General features: G+C 41.8%; 1 protein-coding gene across 1 annotated transcript in view; it reads left to right on the top strand.

Moving 5' to 3' along the window:
* The window catches only part of LOC143982344 (delta-type opioid receptor-like), a 48,763-nt gene extending 26,378 nt beyond the window's left edge, over positions 1-22,385 (top strand). The window contains exons 2-3 of the mRNA XM_077480980.1: positions 8,425-8,777; positions 11,836-22,385. Of these exons, the coding sequence (XP_077337106.1) occupies positions 8,425-8,777; positions 11,836-12,368 (886 nt within the window). The 3' untranslated portion in view covers positions 12,369-22,385. The remainder of the gene's footprint in view (positions 1-8,424; positions 8,778-11,835) is intronic.
* The last annotated feature ends 873 nt before the right edge of the window (positions 22,386-23,258 follow it).

The following is a 23,258-nucleotide window of genomic DNA, read 5'->3' as shown; positions in this document are numbered from 1 at the left end:
TGGGCTGAGCGTGGCCTGGACGACGTCGCACTGGGTCCATGATGGAGCGATTCTCGTCCCCTATCTCTGTGCCCCCTCTTCTATGTCCCTGATTCTCTTTCTTTTTTATATATTTCCATACACCCCTAGGAATACATCTAGCTAATGTACCATGGCTCCGACTTATCTAATGTTCCTGAACTGGTGTAAGAACCCTACGTAATATCTTCCCTGCAGATTTTTATATAACTTCGTCCGGAGTTCTGCGCGGGGGCCAGTTTTGAACCCCCCTGGCAGTACTGAAGACGAAAGGTTCTTTAGATTATACGATGTATTTATTTTACTCTTTCTGTATGTATTTGCTTATGTGTATATATATGTATGTATATGTATATATATATATATATATATTTTTTTTTTCTTCTCTATTTTCCTTTTCCCCTTCCCCCGCAAACATGGATTGGTCTCATTGACGGTTTCCTGGAAGGCCTTATTTACGTGCTGTCAATCCATTTATATGTAACATAGACATGTTTTTGTTCAGGCATATACGAAGCATACTGTTGGTGTATCTTGTTACTGCTTGTGTTGTTTACCTTCTCTTTCTCACCCTTTTTTTCTGAATAAAATAAGATTGAATTAAAAATATATTTTTGGGGAAAAAAATGTCAAACTAAAATAAATAAAGTAAAATGAACAATAAAAAAAAAAGCGCCCATGTCCCCATGTGCTCGCATGCAGAAGCGAACGCATGCGTAAGCCCCGCCCACATATGAAAACGGTGTTCAAACCACACATGTGAGGTATCGCCGAGAACGTTAGAGCGAGAGCAATAATTCTAGTCCTAGACCTCCTCTGCAACTCAAAACATGTAACCAGTAAAAAAAAATTTAAGCGTCGCCTATGGGGATTTTTTAAGTAGCAATGTTTGGCGCCATTCCACGGGCATGTGCAATTTTGAAGAGTGACATGTTTGATATCTATTTACTCAGCATAACTTCATCTTTCACTTTATACAAACATTGGGCTAACTTTACTGTTTTTTTTGTTTGTTTTTTAAGCACAAAACTGTTTTTTCCCCCAAAAAAACGCGTTTGAAAAATTGCTGTGCAAATACCGTGTGAGATAAAAATTTGCAACGACCACCATTGTATTCTCCAGGGTCTTTTGGTATGCATATGCTGTGTGTGTGAAATAACCTGATAATATGACAATTTTGTGGAAAAAAAAAAAAAGGAAATAGGCCGTCAGTACTTCAGGTGTGATCAATTTTCAGATATTGGCACCATAGCTTGTGGACTCTATAACTTTCACAAAGACCAAATAATATCCACCAATTTGTACTTATTTTTACCAAAGATATGTAGTAGTATGAATTTTGGCCAAAATTTATGAAGAAAAAATTACTAATCTGCTAAATTTTATAACAGAAACGAAGAAAAATTCATTTTTTCGCAGAATTTTCGGTCTTTTTTCTTTTATAGCACAAAAAATAAAAAACTGAGAGGTGATTAAATACCACCAAAAGAAAGCTCTATTTGTGTGAAAAAAAGGACAAACATTTCCTATAGGTCCAGTGTTGCATGACTGAGTAATTGTCATTCAAAATGTGAGGGCACCGAAAGCTGAAAATTGGTCTGGTTATTAAGGGTGTTTAAGTGCCCAGTGGTCAAGTGGTTAATAATAGAGCTTGCAGTCAGTAGTGTTAGGAGATAGTGCGTGCTATCTGCGTGCTCTGTACCCAGTACATACCGCTATAATATAGGGCAGGCCCCTACTTTCAAACATCCAACTTACAAACATCTCCTACTTGCAAACGCAAGGAGACAGCAGCAAGTGAGATGAAAAAAGATGGACGACAAAACAAATTATACAGGGGTGATAACCCTTCCCTATGTTTTCCAAAAAGCTTAAAAATAGTTTTTTTGACTGGAGCTACACTTTAAAAATGTACCAGTTGAAAATTACAAACAGATTCAACTTAACACAACAAACCTACACAGTCCCTATCTTGTTTGCACCGCCTGTATACTGCTGTTCTGAGTATATAGGGCCTGGGGGCCACACGCATTTCCTTTTTTTAATATGGGTACGGGGTTCCCCTTAATATGCGTACAAGACCCAAATAGGCTGGTAATCTCAATGATTTTCAACCATATTGCAGGAACCAGATATAACAATAAAACCGCAAGCAGTTTTAAATGGTGTTATTTCCGTTTAATGTCATTTTGTGCAGGGACTGTTCTAAACACGGGAAACACGTGGCACTTCACAGGCATACTACAGACACCCCCCAGGCACCATATTTAAAGGAATATTTCACCTTTTTTTTTTTCACTTTAATCGTCATTAAAATCAGTGCTCCCGCCAAAACGGCAGTTTTTAAAACTTTTTTTTGCAGTGACCCATGTCCCCTGAGGCAGGAGGCAGGTCCCCAAACCCTTTTTAGGACACTATCTTGCATATTAGCCGTTAAAATTAGCACTTTCCATTTCGAACGTTCGAGTCCCATAGACTTCAATGGGGTTCGAACGTTCGTATCGAACGCGGGGGTCGTTCGCAAGTTCTGGTGCGAACCGAACCGGGGGGTGTTCGGCTCATCCCTATTCAGGGGCAACCTGTATGTATCCCTAGACAGAGTGGGAAAAGAGAACAGGCTGTATTGAAGACTTTAGATCAGGGGTCTCAAACTAGTGGCCCTCCAGCTGTTTGCGAAACTACATGTTCCATCATGCCTCTGCCTGTGAGAGTCATGCTTGTAACTGTCAGCCTTTCAATGCCTCATGGGACTTGTAGTTTCACAACAGCTAGTTTGAGACCCCTGCTTTAGATAATGCATTTGTTGGAATATAATTGGGAACTAACAGAATCCCTGGACTTCATAAAGACTGGTGCATGCAGATTTTGCAAAAGTGTCTCTCATGCCTTCTAAAAGTACAGTAAAGAATGCACTAAATTCATATACATCACCTGTCTAGAACTTGTACTTGAATTTGGCTCATGCTTTGTTACTTTCGCAAAATCTGTCTGAGCCAGTTTTTCTCTATATGCTAAAAGAGAATTGGTCTTAATTAGCTCCACTTTTACATTTGGCACATTCAATGCGACACAAATTAGAGAAAATTAGAGATGCTAAAATTTATATTGGTTGATCCTGACCAATGGCGTCTGGCTAACTACTATTTAGGCTCTGGTAAAATGGCGTCAGCCTCACTTCCTGATGACGCACGCTTGAGCGTGAAATGCATAAAAGAGAGGCTTGACACGTAAATTGAAAGGAGCCCTCCACTTCTGCTGGGTAGTTGGAACACACGCCGCTAGTCACACAGTGGTGCGGGACTGGTTATACAAACCCTCGAGCTGCTTTTGTGCCTTTCTGCATCTGAATGGACATATGTAAGAGCAGCTTTTAAAATAAAAAAGCAATATTACACTATACCTGCCTTCTGTGGCTCTTTGTGGCTGAGCCAATTCCACAGAGTCTCGTGATGGGAGACAGATGATAGTTGATAATGGAAAGAGTTTCTTCCACGTTCCACTGCATATCCGACTGTGATCGTATGGTAGCCACACATGGAAGAGTGAAATAGATGTGGAGATAGACCTATGAACTGAGGAGGTTCTCACATTACATGCTTTATGGTCACTTGTTGGCCGAGGAATTCTGGTGAGTGCATTTTAAAGCCACTTCGGGTGAAGCACTATTGTGTTGGAAGTTTGGGAGCACATATTATTTTAGAAGCACTGTGTTGGAGCATACATTGAAGAATTGTCTATATAGACATTTATGGACTTTGATGTAAATTGATGAATTGTGTTTTTTTGATCACTTGTATTTACCAGTATATAAGGAATTATTAATTTATCACTTATATAGTTTTATCCAGGTAGCACCCTTTATACACACTTTTCATGAATTATTAGTATCGTATTTATCAGCGTATAACACGCACTTTTCCCCCTTAAAATCGGGGGAAAGTCGTGGGTGCGTGTTATACGCAGATCCCCACTGTCTGGGAGTCTAAAATACTGAGCGCCGCCGAAAAAGACCGAGCGCCGCCGAAAAAGACCGAGCCGTCTGCTCGGCTCCGCTCGTAGTCCCGCCTCCCTGCTGTTTCTGAAGCGAGTGCTGCCGAAAAAGACCGAGCCGACTGTACTGTGTACTCGGCTTGGCTCGGCTTGCAGTCCCGCCAAGCTGAATACACAGTAGAGTCGGCTCGGTCTTTTTCGGCAGCGCTCGCTCCATAAACAGCAGGGAGGCGGGACTACGAGCGGAGCCGAGTAGACGGCACGGTCTTTTTCGGCGGCGCTCGGTCTTTTTCGGCGGCGCTGGCTCGGTCTTTCTCGGCGGCGGGATATTTAAACATGGGCAAGGCTGCAAACGGCGCTGGGCAAGCTGGAAATGACACTGGCAAGCTGTAAATGACACTCTGCAAGGCTGAAAACAGCGCTGGGCAAGCTGCAAATGATGCTGGGCAAGCTGCAAATGACACTGATCATTCTGCAATGATGGACAAGGCTGCAGATGCACACTGATAAGGCTGCATTGACGGGCATTTAAATGTAAGTTTTTTTTTTTCCTTAACTTCCCTCCTAAAACTTTTTTCCTTAAAATGCCCTCCTAAACTTGGGGTGCGTGTTATACGCCAGTGCGTGTTATACCCCGATAAATACGGTATATCAATAATTTTAGGTGCAGCACTGGGATATTTAGTTATTGACGCCGTAACCTTTAATTTTTCACAAAATATAAAAGATGATGATGTTAGGATTATTCTTCCCCTGTGATCAGTCAAACTCCAGGCTTCTCAAGGTGAAGGTAATTTATTCAAAATGTAGCAGTACATTCTGAGTGATGCTTATAAGCCAAAGGATGGAGCAGAAATCACACAGAGGGATGTACAGCCCCCCTCCTAATGCTTACAATAATACAGCTATAATGCTTCTATTGGCTGAGGAAACACTGATAGCTCCTGGTTCATCATGGTACATACTTTATTTGCTAATCAGTGTTCCCGTACAATCTGTTACCATCAGGGCAGCCATCAGAAATTTTGGGGCCCCTTAAAGAGCTTTAGGCCTGGGCCCCCCGGGGCACGACCCCCAACATTCTCCAGGGCCCGCCCACTGGTCGTCCCACTGAATCGGCCCACTGACCATCCCACGAGTTCTTCGGTGCACCCATTTTTATTTTAACACTCTTACATATAGTCAGCCTAAGACCCCTTTCACACTGCAGACATTTTTCAGGCGCTATAGCGCTAAAAATAGCGCCTGCATAGCGCCTGAAAAAAGCGGCTCCATTCACTCCAGTATGAAAGCCAGAGGGCTTTCACACTGGAGTGGTGCGCTGGCAGGGCATCCGAAAAAGTCCTGCCAGCTGCCTCTTTGGAGTGATGAAGGAGCGGTGAACTCACTGCTCTTCCTCCGCTCATGCCCATTGAAATCAATGGGGCAGCGCTGCGATACCAGAAAAACGCCGCTCCGGCGGCATTTTGCGGGCAGATTTAGCCCCTTTTTGCCCGCTAGCAGGGGGTTAAAAACACCCCACTAGTGGCAGAATAGCGCTGCTAAGACGACGGTAAAGCAGCGCTGCCTTATTGCTGATGATGGTGGCGGCACAGTGTGAAAGGGGTCTTAGGGTGTCCCATCCAAGAAAAAGGAGATAAACAGCACATGGGGGCACAGTCAGCAGGACACATTAAATTGCGACTTACCCTCCATGCTGCACTCTCCGATCTGTTTTTGGTGTCCCTGCCCATGTGCACTGTCGACGAGCTTGCACTCCCCCTGGCCCTGTCTTGCCCATCACAGTTCAAGTCCAGCAAATCCTTAGGCTCTGCCTCCACAGGGATGGATAAGCAGAGAATTAGCCGTTGTGAGTGTAATCTCTGCAAGCTTTCTTTTTCTTTCCGCCCCCTCCTCTCCCCAATAGCAAACTGAGGGTGCGGGGGGGGGGGGGGATGCTGGCGAACATTACATTAGTGATCTCTTCATGTTTCCTCTCTCCTCCTCCTCAGCCGATAAACTGTTAGTGCTGGTGGTAGCAAAGGCGATCTCTTCATATTTACTTTCCTCCTCTCCTGCTGTGAGCCGATAACAGATAAGCAGGGGGGTTGTGCTAGCGATGTTAAGTTTTGTGATCTCTTTTTTTCTCTGCTCAATGGTAACACCTTGATTGTTGGGGGGGGGCTCTGGGCCCCTGGAGATAGGCGGGCCCCTTACAGGTGTAATGCCTGTACCCCCCTGATGGCGGCCCTGGTTACCATATATGGTAAAGCCTAATCACTCTATATTTTACTATGGGGGCAGTTAAAACAAAAGATATAGCAAGTTAATACAACATGTGCTCAGATACCATCTTAAAAATCAGTCTCGGGTATTTTTAATAATCACACAATAAACATTTAAAACTTTTCTAACATTCAACGCTTTAAAAACCCCTACAGGTCATCAGTTTAGAGTTATGCAGGAGCACTGGTGCTAAAATGATTGCTTTCACTCTGGCGTGCGAGCTGATATATAACATGTGCAGGATAATTGCCATTTTTATACATAGGTGCCCCAACGCACACATTTTGGTACGTGTGGGTGTGTATGTGGGGGGACTCTAAAAAAATTATTTATTTTTTACATGCCTCCTTATATTGTTAAAATAATTTTGGTTTCATTTTTATTTATTGTTACATAACTTTTATTGTTATCACATAGGGGACCAATAGCCCTCTAAGTGATAGCATATAGGTGACAGGTTCTCTTTATGGAGACACCGGCAGTCTGTTAGACCCTGGATGTCTCTTCTCTAATCTACTGCAGCTGATGGAACACAGACCATGTTCCATCAGCTGTTTACCCCAGCACTGATCTCAGAGAATGACAGCTCCAGTCCAGAAAGTGATGTCATACACATCACCTCTCGGTCTGTGTACAAGATGGAGGCTGAGAAAACGGAGGTCCGCTAAGCTCCCGTTGCCCCAGTGATACCCGCCATGACAGCACCAGGTGGGATAGCGGAGGTGGGATAGCGGAGCCTTGTGAGCATGATGAGGGGGAAGTTGGCACATAGCAGCAGTGGTGGGAGTGATAGGTGGCTTCACAGCTGCTTCTATCACTCCCACATGAAAGTCGACTTTACTAAAGTACACACACTCCCCGACACTATAGTAGCCGGCAGTATGTAAAAAAACACATCTTCAGCACTGTGAAAATCAAAAACCCCAGCAAGTGGCTGGGGATTTGGATTTTACCACCCCCTTTTCCTGGCACCCTAAGGCAGGTACCAGGAGGTAGCAGGCAGAAGGTACCAGAATAATGCCTACGCATAATGCAATGTTTCCTTGGAAAAATGTAGTCAGAGGGAGGCATTGCATGTAACCACCATAGTATATATATATATATATATATATATATATATATATACTGCTTCAGCCCCAGACTAGAATTTCAGAGATGCCATCCTCAACAATTTTGGGGCAATAAAACCCAAAGCATAGAAAACCGAATTTTGATGCTTTTTTACAAAAGCACAAACCAATGCGATGAGAATCACTATGGCAATCTTTACTTATACAATGATAATGAAACAAGATTTTATTGACACTATGTATTAGGGTCAACCTAAGGGTTAGAACTAAATTAGGGTTTCTGACATCTAAGGTACTTTTTTATTTTTATCAGTGAAAAAAACAGACTAGTCTTATTTTTAAAGCCCACTTCATATTTTGTTACTAAAATGCAGTCAGCCTGCATATACAGTAATAAATATGGGATTCTTTTACTTTTTTGTAGTAACTGCTCAGTGTTTAGTAGGGGTTAAAGTACCTTATGCTGGCAGCACATAGGGGAGTCGGACAGCAGCTGCACATAGCTCCAATCAGCAGCAATATATGTTTCAGTCATTTTAGTTAGTCACTAAAAGGAATCACTTTGACAATACCCTTTTCCTCCCTACCTATGTACAACCAGTGACATTAGAAGAAAAAAAAAGGGTAGCCATGTCTTGCTTTTATGTGCTGGAATTGTATTAGCTATGTGCCAGCAAGTGGTTAGCACTTCCACCTGACAGCACCAGGGTCGTTGGTTTGCATTCCAACCGTGGCACAGCCCGCTTGGAGTTTGCATGTTCTCCCTGTGCCTACATGGGTTTCCTTCCACACTCCAAATACATGCTGGTAGGTTAATTGCCCCCTGTCTAAATTGGCCCTAGTATGTGTATGTACAGTATGAACATACATACAAACATAACCCTAACCCTAATCTGAGTTAGGGACCTAGATTGTACATTCCTTGAAGGCAGGGACTGATGTGAAATTTAATGTACAATATATATGTAAAGTGTTGCATACATTGGCAGTACTATATATTGCAGGTACCTGTAACAAATAAATGTAGGGTTCTTTGCAGAAAATTATCCTTTAAGATTATAGTATTTTCTGTTCTTCACAGATACACCAAGATGAAGACAGCAACCAACATTTACATCTTCAATCTTGCCTTGGCCGATGCACTGGCAACCAGCACTTTACCTTTTCAAAGTGCCAAGTATCTCATGGAAACCTGGCCATTTGGAGAAGTTCTCTGCAAAGTCGTATTATCTATAGACTACTACAACATGTTCACCAGTATTTTCACCCTGACCATGATGAGCGTGGATCGTTATGTAGCTGTGTGCCATCCTGTGCGAGCATTGGACTTTAGAACCCCCTCAAAAGCCAAAGCTGTAAATGTCTGCATATGGATTCTGTCATCAATTATTGGAGTGCCAATCATGGTTATGGCAGTCACCAAAACAAATAAAGGTAATTGTGAGCTTTAATGTTGTCTGTACATGGCATGATAAGGAATACCTAATACTGAATTAAACTATGCCCCAAATTGTAGTGCAGAGATGTCTATAGATACCTATGGTAGGCCTAGGTGCCTACACACTTTACCTGTCAGTAGATTGTTTTTGTTAGAGTGATAGAATCACTTTAAGGTAATAGTTTAAGATCCTTAAATATCATGGGAATTCTAAAACATGAACTTGAATGTATGCATTTTTTCAACATACATAACTTTGTAACTATGTAATATAAAGTATAAGAATGGTCCATACACTGAAAAGAAAATAGTTAACATTTCCTTAAACTTACTGACTATAGTATCAATCAGATCACAGCTTCCTCCATTTTTATTTGCATATAGTCTCGTTTAAAAATGGCATTAGGCAATCAGTACCACACTATAAAAAAACATTATTTCTAATTAACTATTGCAATTTCGACTATTTATGAGGCAGAACTTTTTTTCATTTTGGATAACCTTCATGTGATATACAGTACAATTCTATATACAAAAAGACACTTGCTGATTTAATTTCTTTTTTCATTTTTTGCCATTGGTGTATGTTTGATACAAATATGGCAGCATTTTGAATTTTTTTTATACAACAGCCAGCATAAGCCAAAGATTATTTGTACTAATGTGTGGATACTACTATTCATTGGCATTGTTTACAAAAGGGAGCCAATTTTCTTTTACATCTTCTGTACAAAAATGCTGATATAAGTCACTTTTTGCAGTCCTATGCAGATGAAGGATGTGTATGCTAAATTGTGTCAGTGTACTGTATGTAACATGTAAATACAAACAACACTTCATTTGGAATTTCAGATGGATGTAAAAGCATATGCATAATAATGCATTTTTTTTTTTAAATATAAAGATAAATGTATTTTATTTATTTTATATATATATATATATATATATATATATATATATATATATATATATATATATATATATATATATATATATATATTTATTTAATATCATTTGCATCTTCTGATAACAATTTATGTGTCAAAAAGGACACATGTACATATAAGCCCTTGACTTGAACCTGTACTTTACCAATGGAGGTTCACTTTATCCACCCAAGCAGCATATTGTTTCTTTACTTTTATTACTATGCCACTTTGTTAAGATATTGACAGCAAAAAAAGCCCGTGCTTACACAGGGCTGTGGAGTCCCGGTGTGACAGCACTAATTAGGCCAGAATTATCACATAGAGTGACTTACCAGGTACTTCCTTTGGCTTCCAATGCTGAACAATGCAGTGGGAAAGCAAAGGAAAAATACGTATATTCTGGGTTGCCAGCTAGTGGATGGGAAAAGCAAACCTGTTCCTCTGCCCTAACTGGGTAAAGCACATGTTTGCGGTAAAGTACAACCGAGATTATATGTGAGTTCCACCCAAATGTCACCCTCTGTTAAAATTTGTTTTTGATAGTCATTACTTAAATGGCCCCTTCTTCAGTGTCTATTTATGTTACTGAAGTGCACCCCCTTAGGAGCCGCAGATGAACTGGGGTCCGCCACCCTGCACAGCCAGGCAAACCAAATTTTCACAGGCACTCCAGAGACAGAGAACAATCCATGGCTTTGTTTTATGTGGTTTATTGAGGGTTTATTGAGGGTTAATAACTTGGATGGGGATGGGAGGTTATGGGATGCCCACTTGACTTCAGCAACAAAACGTTGGCAACAACTTCAGGGACATCTTCCTATACACAGTCTATATACAGTCTCCTTGACACTCCTCCTGCACTTCACTTGCTTGCAGACTGCAGCTGGATCACTGTTAATGGATCTGACAGGCACAGTCAGATTTAGCAATAGCCCTTTGCAGGCAGGAACCCGAAGCCCTCTGTTGTGTAGCAGAATCAGCTTGTACTTTCCCTTCCTATGGCTACTGGTCCCAGCATCACCTCTTCAGGCACTGCCAACCCAGCTGGCTGCAGCTGCCCCATTCACTAGCCCTCCAGACTAACTTTCCTCCACAGTCCCCAGACTGACTCACACTAACCCACCCGTGTGACTCTGCAGGAGATCTCCCAGGGAAGGAATGAAGAGCTGACACACCACTGTCTTTAGGGAGACCTGGCTACATGTGGTAGTAAATCCCAAGTAGGGCTTCTCTACTCACACTGTCCCTCTCTTGCTCCCGTACCACCAGGACGGGCTTCCTCCATGTTATATGGCAGGATCCTTCCAGCACCCAGCTCATGATCACCCCCTAGACTTGGGGGTACCCCAGAGGGCCACGACAGCCTCCACAGCACTGTATCTACATCTTCCACCCTACTGCCCCTGCTGGCATGGCTCATGCCTATTTATGAAGTAAGCTTTGCCCCCTGCCAGCCCTTTACAGGGAATTGGCCAAGATTCTCATAAATATTCCAGGCAGCTCCTCCTAATCTCCACCCACTAGCTCTAGAAGTTTCTATAACATTCTAGACTGGGGGTGGCACCAGAGCAGCTGTCAGGATGAGTCATTCAGCTCTGACTCACTGAACCCTGACCCAGATTCACAGCTCAGGCCTAGCCCCTAGCCCTGACTAAATTTACCTACACTAAAAAAAACATACTAACAAACCTACATTAACAACTAGCACATACTAGAGGGCGCTACATTACTGTGTCTGCACAAGTGTTTATAACAGACGTGGATCAGCATTCATTTCTATTGTGGGAACTCGTGTTGGCACAATTGTGCAAAGATGTTGACATTGCTAGGCAATGGGCAGACTTTAGCAGCAGGTTTCAGAAGAAGGAATGTTTTATGTAATTTCAATTAGAAATTTTATGTATAGTGAAAACACCTGTACTTGATGAACGTAAAAATAAACAGAAAAAACAGAACAAATTGAGCTGCCACCAATAGGGCTTCTATTTGTCCGTTACTATAAATAAAGTTACTTTAAGGTGAGGACGGCGCTACCATATTTGGAATTCGTTTTTGTTTTTTTGTATGTGTAATAACAGAGGGTGAATCAGTTACTAACAAGTTCCTATCTCCTCTACTTCTACAGCTGGTACAATAACCTGCATGCTTCAATTTCCTCGCCCCGATTGGTACTGGGATACTGTTACCAAAATCTGTGTCTTCATCTTCGCTTTTGTGATTCCAGTCATGGTAATTACAGTATGCTATGGGTTAATGATCCTTCGCCTTCGTAGTGTACGCCTCCTGTCTGGATCAAGAGAGAAAGACCGCAACCTACGCCGCATAACGCGTATGGTTCTAGTAGTGGTGGCTGCCTTCATCATCTGTTGGACACCCATCCATATCTTTGTTATTGTGTGGACCATGGTGGAAATTGACAAGAGGAATCCCTACGTTGTGGCAAGCTGGCATTTCTGTATTGCCCTGGGATACACCAATAGCAGCCTAAATCCAGTGCTTTATGCCTTCTTAGATGAAAATTTCAAAAGATGTTTCCGAGAGTTCTGCCTACCCTTTCGTACGCATGCTGAACAGAGTAGTTTCAGCAGAGCCCGTAACACTACCCGGGACCAAGTATCCACTTGTGCTCAGTCACATGCTCCAGACAAGCCGGTATGACTAGACATGGATGGCCGAAGGAGAGGATCCCGAGGCCGACGAGGAGAAGATCTGAACTCAGAAGTAACTCAGGTTACCAGTACCACCGAATTTTAGCAGTAGGTACATTGGGCCTAACTTTATATGCTGTTCCAGAATACAAAGGCATTGTGACACTTTCCTATGATTACTACTGTGTTCTGGATTTCTTCAAACTCCTTCAATCTCTTCCTACAGAGCAGACAATCAGACTCGTTTTCTTGGTAAAGAGTTTATAAGTGATATTGCTACCTAAATATCTTCCATATAATTGAATTTTTGACTATACTTTTAGCTGTGAACAAGTGTCCAATCATTGAAAGATTTCACAGTTAAAGCAAGTCCAGTCCATGGACTACAACATTTTCCTCCTGATCTCAGTTTTAATATCTCTGCTTTGCCTTGAGCCAATGTACTCTACATCCTCAAAAGAAGAGTTTCTTCTTTACAAATCTTCAAGCCTTGTGCAGAATGAAGACATTTTTCAGGTGTTGTTTGATTGTCTTTAAAGTCTATCAGGTCTTGCTGAACAAGACCTGTTATGGCCAGTACAGGACAAAGCATCTACTCAAACAGAAGAAAGGTACCTGAACTTACCATCAAACAAATAGTCAGCTTCTTATCAGAAATGTATGCTTAAGAATTTTATCTGGGCAAGGGCCAAACACCATTGAAAGGCCTGAATCAATCTGATTTTTTTCAGAAAGGAAGCAATAAACAACTTGCACAAAGAACTTGAATTCTCTTACGAGAAATACGGTTGAATACAGAAGAGTCTTCTTAGTCCTTTGACTTTATACATAACTGACTTACTGCCACCTCAAGTATATAAATAAAACAGCTGTACGTTTTGGTAGATTTCACAAAAGGTGCATACAATCCCATTATCATTATATATATTTTTATCTTTCTATAAGAAGTATTCGAAAGATGCACATCACAAAATGGCAATGGAACAAGACTTTAATTGATGTTATTACTAAGGTCTGTTGCCTAGTAATTTGTATTGTGTCCCTTAAAGGGATATTTAGAGTGCAGACAGGGTTTAAGTTTATGTAAATAAGATGTAAATCATGTCAAGGTCTGTTAAAAGAAGTGGCGTTGATATTGCTGTGTAATATTCCCAAATAAGTATAGTGAGAGAGAAAGAAAAGAGAAGAGAAAGAACTAAATTTGATAAAGATGTACATATTTCTACTTACTTGGCTATGTACAAAACATGTATATACATTAATTATGAATATTTGATATAAATTATATATGAATATTATATTATACTGCCAAAACTGTCTGAAAATTTTCCACTCAAAATATTTCTGCTCCCTCCTCCATCTTTAAAAAGTCGCCAGGAAGATATATTTTGAAACGGCAGTATTGTTAGGCTTTTTGTGCCCATTTTGTTGATGGGCATGCACAATGTAGAAATAGAAGTATATTCCAATAATGGCATGGTAGATAATATTCCCTGATAGACGCTTACTGCTCAATCACCAACCTTGAGCACAGCTATGTGTTTCCCACTCATATTTTGTTGTTCTTTAGAAGGAATCTGCCACTTTTCTACAGACCCGTCAAATAGGTAAACTCCATTCTTTAAGTGTTACTAAACCCACAACCATAAAATCAGTCTGTATATGCAGTAAAGCACGCTTGTAATACTCATTTTGGAACCTAAGGGGTTAATCCTTTGTATTGTGTAAAAAGGCTGTTTAATCCTGTATGCACAGATCCTCCCCTTCTTCCACTGACTTCAAACCATGTCTGGATAAGACAGAGTTACTGGAGTCAGGCTGCACATGCTCCGTTTGGTGTGTATTGCTGGAGATTTTTCTTTTTTGGGAGAATGCATGTGATCAGCACAGGGCCAAACAGCTCTGTTCAGACAGAGGGTCAGAAGTCCTGCATCCTGATAGAACAGCCAGTGCAGTATGAAAACTTTTCCTACAAGCTTTTACCAGGCACTAATAGAAGTCACACTGTTATATACTGCTGAGAATGATGATGATGATGAGAACGGGTATTTAGCAGTTTATGTTTACTAAAATAATTGCATTTCCATGTTTAGTTTACTGTGGGGGACCGGTGTTTGATCAGATAGTGTCCCCCATCAGATTGTGCCCGCCCTGTACTGCGCTTGCGCAGTATGGGGGACAAGGAGAAGTCGAACATCTTCGAAGATAAACGGCGCCTGCGCAGAGAGTCCAGGTTCAAGCCCCACCATCCAATTGAACATAGAGTTAGAATATAAAATAGCCGTGCAAAGCGAGGCCGTGCCCTGAAGCGTGGCGAGCGAAGTGAGCCTGCGAGGGGTCCTGTTACTATCAGCAACCCAATGTTCACTTGGATGCTGGGCCTTTAACCTGGACTCAGTGCACAGGCGCCGTTCTCCTTCTGAGATGTTCGGCTTCTCCTTGTCGCTGAGCCTGCGCAGTATGGCCTGGACACTATTCGATAGGCGGACACTTTGTGTCAGAACACCGGCTCTGGGTTCAGTAACACTTTAATTAAAAGTGGTCACTCATTATCAAATCACATACTCATTATGGGTTCAGCTTTACTACCTTGGAATTATTATGTAGACGAGAAGTTAGAGAGCGGCTGTTCGAACTGACTGCAGCATACTTCTGAAAAACATCTGTTCATATGGGAGCTGAACTTGCTTCCTTTTTTAAGGGTCGTGCTCCAGAATTATCATCCTGATTTCACTCCCAAGTGTGTCATTGACACAGAAGAAGCAGGTGCATGTTAGATGATCTGACATCTGGTAAGCACATGCTTGTTTAAGGTCAATGACCCATCAAGTAGTAAAGCAAGAATAGAAATACAGCTTTGTATCATATGGAAATATGTAAAAAAAATAGGCAAAGGGCAAATGAATAGTTACCGATGTTGCTTGTAAACTCCATGCAGCTGATCTTTTACCAATACTGATTTACTATGCCTTACTCTGCACTGCGTCTCTATGCGAAGGCCACCATTTCGGTAGACAAAGAGCTTTGCTTCCTTTACTCCAGCAAGACACCATCACATCTCACTCTTAATCTCCTGAAATAAGAAGTGCCTAGGGCTCATAATGCTGATTTACAGCAATGAGGTTGTAAGCGCAGGAGTGCCTAGGCACACTCACATACAGGGAAGTACATAGCTATTTGTTTAGAATCTCAAGACAAAAGGTATTTTTTGGGATACTGCTTAGGTACAACTAACATAATTTCTAAATGTTCCTTATTACATAGCAATTCTTCACTTTTTACGTTTAGGTCCAATAAAAATAAGTAATTGAAGACAGTTCCCATATTTCTATCCTGACAGGTTCCTTTTAAAAGTCGCTAAAACATTTACTATATCAGATGAAAAATCTTCATCTGTGCTCATTGTAACTGTGACAGATGCTAGCTGTTGAGACAGCAATGGCACTGCTACTGATAATGGGCCCCCTGCAGTTTTGCTTGGCTGGGAAAGTTGGATAGCTGCAAAAGGACAATAAGTGGATTTTTTCACAAGTCTGGCTGAAGTCTGTGTGCCATTTTAATAACAGCGCTGCCTCCTGCATGACATTCTCAGGGTTAGGTGTGTTATTAGGTGCAAGTTTTATCTACAGTTGCTGTCCAACAAAACTGAGTATATTTATTTTCTAAGGGGATCTGTACTTGTCTGATTCTAACCTTATGTAGCACTTACCCCCGAAGGAGCGGCTGAATTTTTCCGGGCTTACCGATTACCTCCACCAGCTCATACTCGTTGTCCTTGTCTAGGGGTTCCCAGTGTTGATGACTCAGTAACTGTAGAGACCGACACTTCGATTCCTTGTTAGGATTTTTATTTTGCATAAAACAGTTGAACAAACTCAGTCTCTCAGTTGGGAATAGAGGGTATCAGGGTAAAGTTTAGCTCAGGTGCTTGGAACTGCTGACTTCAAAAAAGGTCTCTCTGTACATAATCCAGGGAATAGCCACCCGCAACTGGATTCCTTAACTGTTGGATACATCCTTGACCTTGGATCTAGCAGCCAACAAGTAATTCTAGCCTTGCAAAGTCTCTCACACAGACTTGGTTGAAAAACGTAGTTGTAACCGGAAGGATAGCGGTAGGAACTTTTCTTACTGTACCAGAATCTTGCAGCTAGTCCAGCGAAACCGTAAGAAATGTGGATTCAATCAATGTCCATAGCAGCCCAGCTTCCAGCCTCATGCATGGCCCTCTTACTGAAGAGTGCTCCCCTGGTTGCATGAGGAGTTGCTGGGCCTCTCCAAACCCGAGACGGCACCGGAAAACACCTTGGAATCCTCCTTCTAGTTACTGCGCCTCGAACTAGCCAGTTCTGAGGCTCGGAAACGTATGGATCCACACCCCAGGCCATGAGGGCCTCTGGGAGCTGGTCAGAAGGATCAGGACCACGGAGTCAGCAACAACTTCTGGACCGGAACCCAGAACCGCATGACTTCAGCACCTTAAGTGCCCTCTCCTGGAATACACAGTGAGACAAACGCCCACTGATTGGCTCAGAGAGAGAGATTGGTACCCAATGCGTCCAGCCAGACTGCGTTCTAATGCCTCTCACAGGTGCGAACCCCACCTATGACCAGGCAGAACCTTAATACAGCCCAACCAAACTGATGCCAAAGCATAATTTAGAACAATTAACCCCAAAACTTAACTATAGTTTTGGGCAAAAACTAAATTCATAGACATAGCGCATACTCATTACACTACACTTATATTGCACTACTTGCCTTCGTTTTCCTCTACCCTCTGGCTATACTAAGGTTGTAGATCTACATTCAAACATCTGTTTATGCATGCAAGTTCAGTAACTATATCTGTATTGATTCTACTCTACAGGCTACTATTACCACAAGACACCCATGGGCTAGTGCCTAAGGTGGTAGGAAAAGAGGGGGCATCACCAGGTCACAACCCCTGATCATTTTTTCCTTTTTTGTATGCCTCTGCTAGCAACGTCTTGCTATCTGTGGCTAAATCCAGCAGTAAAACTAGGAAGAAGGATGTGCTACGATGTCATGAGCGTTGCAGAGCTCTAGCTCCAATGCATCACAGGCCATGCTGGACCTTTGCAGAGAGGCTATTTTTTCCACACAGAGAACAAGTGACCTTCATGTTAGGACTTGACAGAGGACTCAGGCTGTGGCTGTTTTCTAAAGAAGATGAATTTTAAGACCTTTTGCTTTGATGAACCTTTATTTATCTGATTTATACTGAAAGTTCAGTTAATCTTTAAGGTTATGATGCCATGAGTGGAAATGCACCATAAAACTTTACGTACATACTGTGAAATTTTCATCTGACCAAGCAATGCCAGCCTTCAAAGAATTCACTGTAAAAAGAAAAGAGCTAATGAACTCCATTGTGATTCAGAAAGTAGTATATGGGTAGAATCTGAAAACCAAAACATTTTTATTCAGCTCGGAGAAACCCTGGTGTAAATGTATTGATCTTCAGAATAAGCTGCTTTGCTAGCAAGATCGTTATACCATCAACAGAACAGATGATTAGAAAGTAAAGGTGCTGTCTGCAGGAACCGCTTTCTTGTGTATGCTAGAAAATTGCCTCTGGTTGGCTTTAATGTAAAACACATCGCAAAAATATTGAACTTTTTTTGTTTTAAGCAAATCTTGCCTGAAAATGCAACATCTGCTTATCTGGAAACCCCTACCCCACCCAAAAAACTGAATAGTTTGATTTGTTTTAAATGAAAGATAGAGAAAAAAAATGAAAATATACTTACTCAAAGCGGAGTTCCACCCATTTAAAAGTCAGCAGCTAAAAAAAGTGTAGCTGCTGACTTTTAATAATTAGACACTTACCTGTTACATGGTCCAGCTCTGCGGGCGCATGAAGCTCCCATCTTCTCCCCCCTCCTCTCCGCTGTGAAGGCATTCTAACTGTGGGCGCCCGGCTGTGGCTTTACAGCCAGGCATGCACTGCGCATGCGCGAGCCATGCTGTGAATAGCCAGGCAATCTTCTGGGACCTGTGGCTTGTCCCAGAAGATTGCAGAGAGGGGGGGGGGTGATCTTACCTCCGGCGCCACGGTACCATGGGAGGAAGTGGGAGCTGGTTGCCTCTAAAAACAGGGTACCCTCTCCCCCCAAAAAAAATTACATGTCAAATGTGGCATGTCAGGGGGTCACCATCACTTAAAGCGGAAGTTCCATTTTTGGGTAGAACTCCGCTTTAAGACTACAGCTTCTGTCAGCTTCCTGAACATGCCAGTGATGTCACTGCATCTTACTGCTGCTTTCTGAGCAAGCTGAAAGCTTGAAATCCCATGAAAATACATGTCCTTCCCCAGGAGGCAGCAGTGAACATTGACATCATTGGCACCTTTAGCAAACAGACACAAACTGGGTCAAAGGTAAGTATTATTTTCTTTTTTCCTAAAATGGTCTGCTTTTTCAGCTTTTGTTTAGTATTTTTTGGGGGTGTAGAGGCTCCCAGATAATATAATCTTGCATTTTCATGAGAAGTCTACTTTAAAATAAACCTGATGCAGACCCGAGCAGTTCAACCAAACAGACCTTCAGAAAATAAAGATTCAAAGACTGGGCAGCTAAATTTATTTGTAAATGTTGACTTTTCCTGTAAAAGTCCAAATTGACCCACCCCTTTCTGCCTCAGGAACCTCCTTATGTCATTAATATGATACTGTAGGTCATTTGGCTGATCAGTAAGGGTTGCTAAGTAGAGGAAGTGTTGCAGTTGCCTTTATCTTTGGATTTACTCATCATTTAGACATGTCTAATTCAAGGAATGTTTTCTCTTTCACAGTATCCACTGAGCCGTCTTGTGAGCAGAACTCCTCAAGGGCATTAGGATGTGCAGTTAGCTCTGTTACTAGTAAGGCCCATCATCAGCCAAACCATTTTTTTGGTGAGCATGAGTGTAAGAAGCTTGTAGGGCCCTTTTAGGGATGGTTCTACCTAGATTGTTGCAATAAGTGTACCTTGCCACTCGCCTTGCCTGGATTGGGGCTATAAAGGGAGTCATGGGTAGAGCCACAGGGGCTGTGGCGTGGAAGAGAGACAGCGGGGTTGATTTACTAAAGGTAAAGAGTCTGTGCACTGAAAGTGCACCCACATGTGCACTGCAAGTGCAGTTTCTCCAGATCTGAGGGGAACATGCAAGGAAGATTTAAAAAACTGCTTTTTTGCTTGCACATGATTTGATGATAGAAATCATTAGAGCTTCCCCTCATTTCAGGGCTTCCCCTCAGGCCTAGAACAACTGCACTTGCAGTGCACTTCTAGTGCACAGTGTAGGGTTGATTTACTAAAGGCAAATAGACAGTTGCACTCTGCAAGAGCAGTTGCTCCAGAGCTTAGCAAATGATGTAAAGTTTAACTTTGCAAAGAATACCCAATCACGTGCAAGGAAAATAAGAAAAACAGAATTTTTGCTTGCACATGATTCAATGATGGACGTCAGCAGAGCTTCTGCTCATTTACAAAACTCTGGAGCAACTGCTCTTGCAGAGTGCAACTGCACTTTGCAAAGTGCACAGTCTATTCACATTTACTAAATCAATCCCTATATTTACCTTTAGTAAATCAACCTCAGAGTAAGGAGGAACTCTACTTAGAGAGAGAGAGAGAGAGAGAGAGAGTAGAAAATATGTGAGTGACTAAAACTTGGCTACCCTTCAAGGAAGTGGGACTACCATTGATTTAGGCAAAGGAAGGTAAGGCGTTGAGGTTTTTCTTTTTTTTTTCTTCCCCTAAGTTTGGAGTGAAGTGGTACAAGAGGTTGCGTGGACATATTTTTTTTTTTTATGCGAAGGAATTTTTTATCGTTCGGTGAAGGATGTGCTTCCTTACTGAAAACCTTGTTCACAGTAAAATTTCCATTGCTAAGCAAGGGCAACCGGGTGTGATTCTTCCCTATTAAGGGGGTTGAAGAAGAGTTGAGAACCAAATGTTCTGCTGGCTAGCTATTGTATGGTCCCATGTCTCCTGGGATAAGGGCTGGAGATGATCAAGTGTCAGGTAGGTACAGTTTGCGAGTGCTCCCACAGGAAGGTTGTGTGTGACTTAGGAAAGCAGTTCCTGTGTTTGAGGTACTGAGCTAGAAAGTGGCACTATTGTATCACTTCAAGAATTGAAGCTGAGAAAAGAATGTAAACTTTGAAACAGTGTGAAGAATAAATACAATATCTAATATACTTGTATCTGGATAGGGCGTTTCTGGATGAATAGCATTGATAGTCAGATTGACTTAAAACAAAGTGTAAGTTTATTGTCAACCAGTTGGCATCAAAAATACAATGTAAAAAGTATAACAGTTCAGTTCAGCATAGGTAACATTGTATAAAATAGAATAAATAATCATAAAGCTTAGGAAAGCCCATGTGCTTCATGGCTGCTGCCTTCTGTCTCCATACTGTCTAGCCAAAAAGAAGCAGGAAATGACGTTCTTGGACTTCTGAGAGTCATCACCTATTCCAACTTGTCAAAGGGTCTTTGTGTCAATATCTCTGTGTCATCTCTAGGCTCTGTGTGTGTGTGTGTGTGTGTGTGTGTGTGTCTAGCCTTCAATATCGAAGCATTGGCTTTTTATGTTACATGTGAATGTTATAACCTCACAAAAACTTAGAAGCTTATATGGCACACATTCATTTATGCTGACTTCAGCAATATGCTATACATAAGGAGATACTAACTCAGAGAGTCACATATGGAGTTTGATTGACAAGCCCACATGCAACACTCTATACTTGTAGTAAGGTTCTGATCATGTAATGTCATATAACCAAACATCTACTAATATGAACACATACTACCAACTTTAAAAGGGTTGTAAAGGTTCGTGTTTTTTCACCTTGATGCATCCAATGCATTAAGGTGAAAAAACACCTGTCAATGACTGCCCCCCCCCCCCCCTGTTTTACTTACCTGAACCCAGCAACTTGTCCCACGGGAACGTGCTGTCTCTCTCCCTGGGGTTCTCAGCTGTTATTGGATAGATTGATAGCAGCGCAGCCATTGACTCCCGCGCCTGTCAATCAAATCCAATGGCACGAGCGCCGGGGGATGGGGCCGAGTCCTGCATTCGGCGTCTATGGACGCCAAATGCTGGACTTGGGAGTGTGCCTGCAAGGTAACCTGGGAGAGCACTTCTCTCAGGGGGTTATCTGATGTGAGGAGGAGCCGAGAGAGCTGCAGAGAGACCCCAGAAGAGCAGGTTTGGGGCCACTCTGTGCAAAACGAGCTGCGCAGTGGAGATAAGTATGATATGTTTGTTATTTTTTTTTTTAAACCCAAATCTTTAGTGTCACTTTAACTACATTAAGTAACTATATACTAATACTTATTAATATGACTGGGACTGCACTAAATTAACTTAAAAGGATATAAACAAATATGTATTATTCCTCTAAATACATAAATACTGGTCTATTCTGGACCTCCCTTGACATTCTATACCAGTTAACTTATTATGTCATTCTCAAACTAACTACATACACCAGAAACATCAAGCAATACTCAGGTTTAGATGAAGAATCATATCAAATCAATTGATCAAGGTCATTCACTCATTACAAATATATTTTGCAAGGTTGCCATAAATAAAATATATCACCTATAAGTGCCGAATTATGAATGTGGAATAATATTCTAACGCAGTGAAAGGTTGGGCAGCCAACGTTGACCAGAGAAGTTACAGGCTCCTTAAATCAGAAAGAACCTGTTGAATCCTGAGTACTATGCATTCTTTCTTACTCACTGGAACAAACAGAGAAGTCGCCAGTTGTAGTGTTCAAGAGCAGTGATTGCCCCCCCTTAAAAAGCTTTTTCAGTTTTGTTGTTGTCTGTGTCCATGTTGGAAGATATCTTCTGACTTCCTTTTACCTGGAAAGGAAATATAAACAGGGACACAGGGAGTAATAAAACACCTTTTTAGTAGAATGGTTAGAAGAGTTTTATCGAATTTTCAATCAAGCCACTTTTTTGTTTTTAAAGATTTGAATGGCGTGGGGGGGGGGGGGGGGGGGGTTAAAATTTCTGTTAGGTCTTTATTTTAATCTGTGATGCATTTTGTGAGATTACCCCTCACTATTTGTCCCCGTGACACCAGGATTCTGATGGACCTAGAAATAGAACATGTTTCAAATCTGTCCGACGGAATCAATTTCTATCGGGAAAACCGTTCGTCTGTATGCTGGTCCGACGGACCAAATATGACGCAAGGGCAGCTATTGGCTACTGGCTATTGAACTTCCTTTTCTAGTCCCATCATCCGTCATCACATTTAAAATGAACAGACTTTGGTCCGTTTGTGTGTGGGTAAGTCGGAAGTTCATCGTAACTCAGTCGAAAGTCGGAACTCCATCGGGAAGACCGTCGGACCTTTTCTGCCAGAAAGTCTGGTCGTGTGTATGTGTGTTCTAACCCTATCCAAGTTTACAAAAATGTGTTTTTGCTTTTGTCTGTATCCCCTTTAGAGGCCTTCCCATGACTGAAGTGAGGAAACATCCCTTTAAAAGGGGCACTAACAACAATAAAAACCTGACAGTGTCTAATGCCACGTACACACGATCGTAATTCTCGTCGGAAAAAGCTCTGATGGTTTTCCCGACGGAATTCAGACGGAATTCGGCTCAAGCTGTCTTGCCTACACACGGTCACATCAAATTCCGATCATTTATAATGCGGTGACGTACAACACGTACGACGTGACTAGAAAAAGGAAGTTCAATAGCCAGTAGCCAATAACTTCTGTCTCGTAGTTGATTCTGAGCATGCGTGATTTTTGGCATGTCGGAATTGCATACACACGATCGGAATAACCGATAGAAAGTTTTTCCGTCTGGAAAATTGAGAACATGCTATCAATTTTTGGCTGGTGGAAATTCGGA

The sequence above is a fragment of the Lithobates pipiens genome, unplaced genomic scaffold, assembly GCF_037356315.1.
Source record: "Lithobates pipiens isolate NorthernLeopardFrog02 unplaced genomic scaffold, aLitPip1_a1.2 Scaffold_16, whole genome shotgun sequence".
Lineage (NCBI taxonomy): Eukaryota > Metazoa > Chordata > Amphibia > Anura > Ranidae > Lithobates > Lithobates pipiens.
Note: the sequence above shows the minus strand (reverse complement) of the source record. Positions and strands in the feature narration are given on the sequence as shown.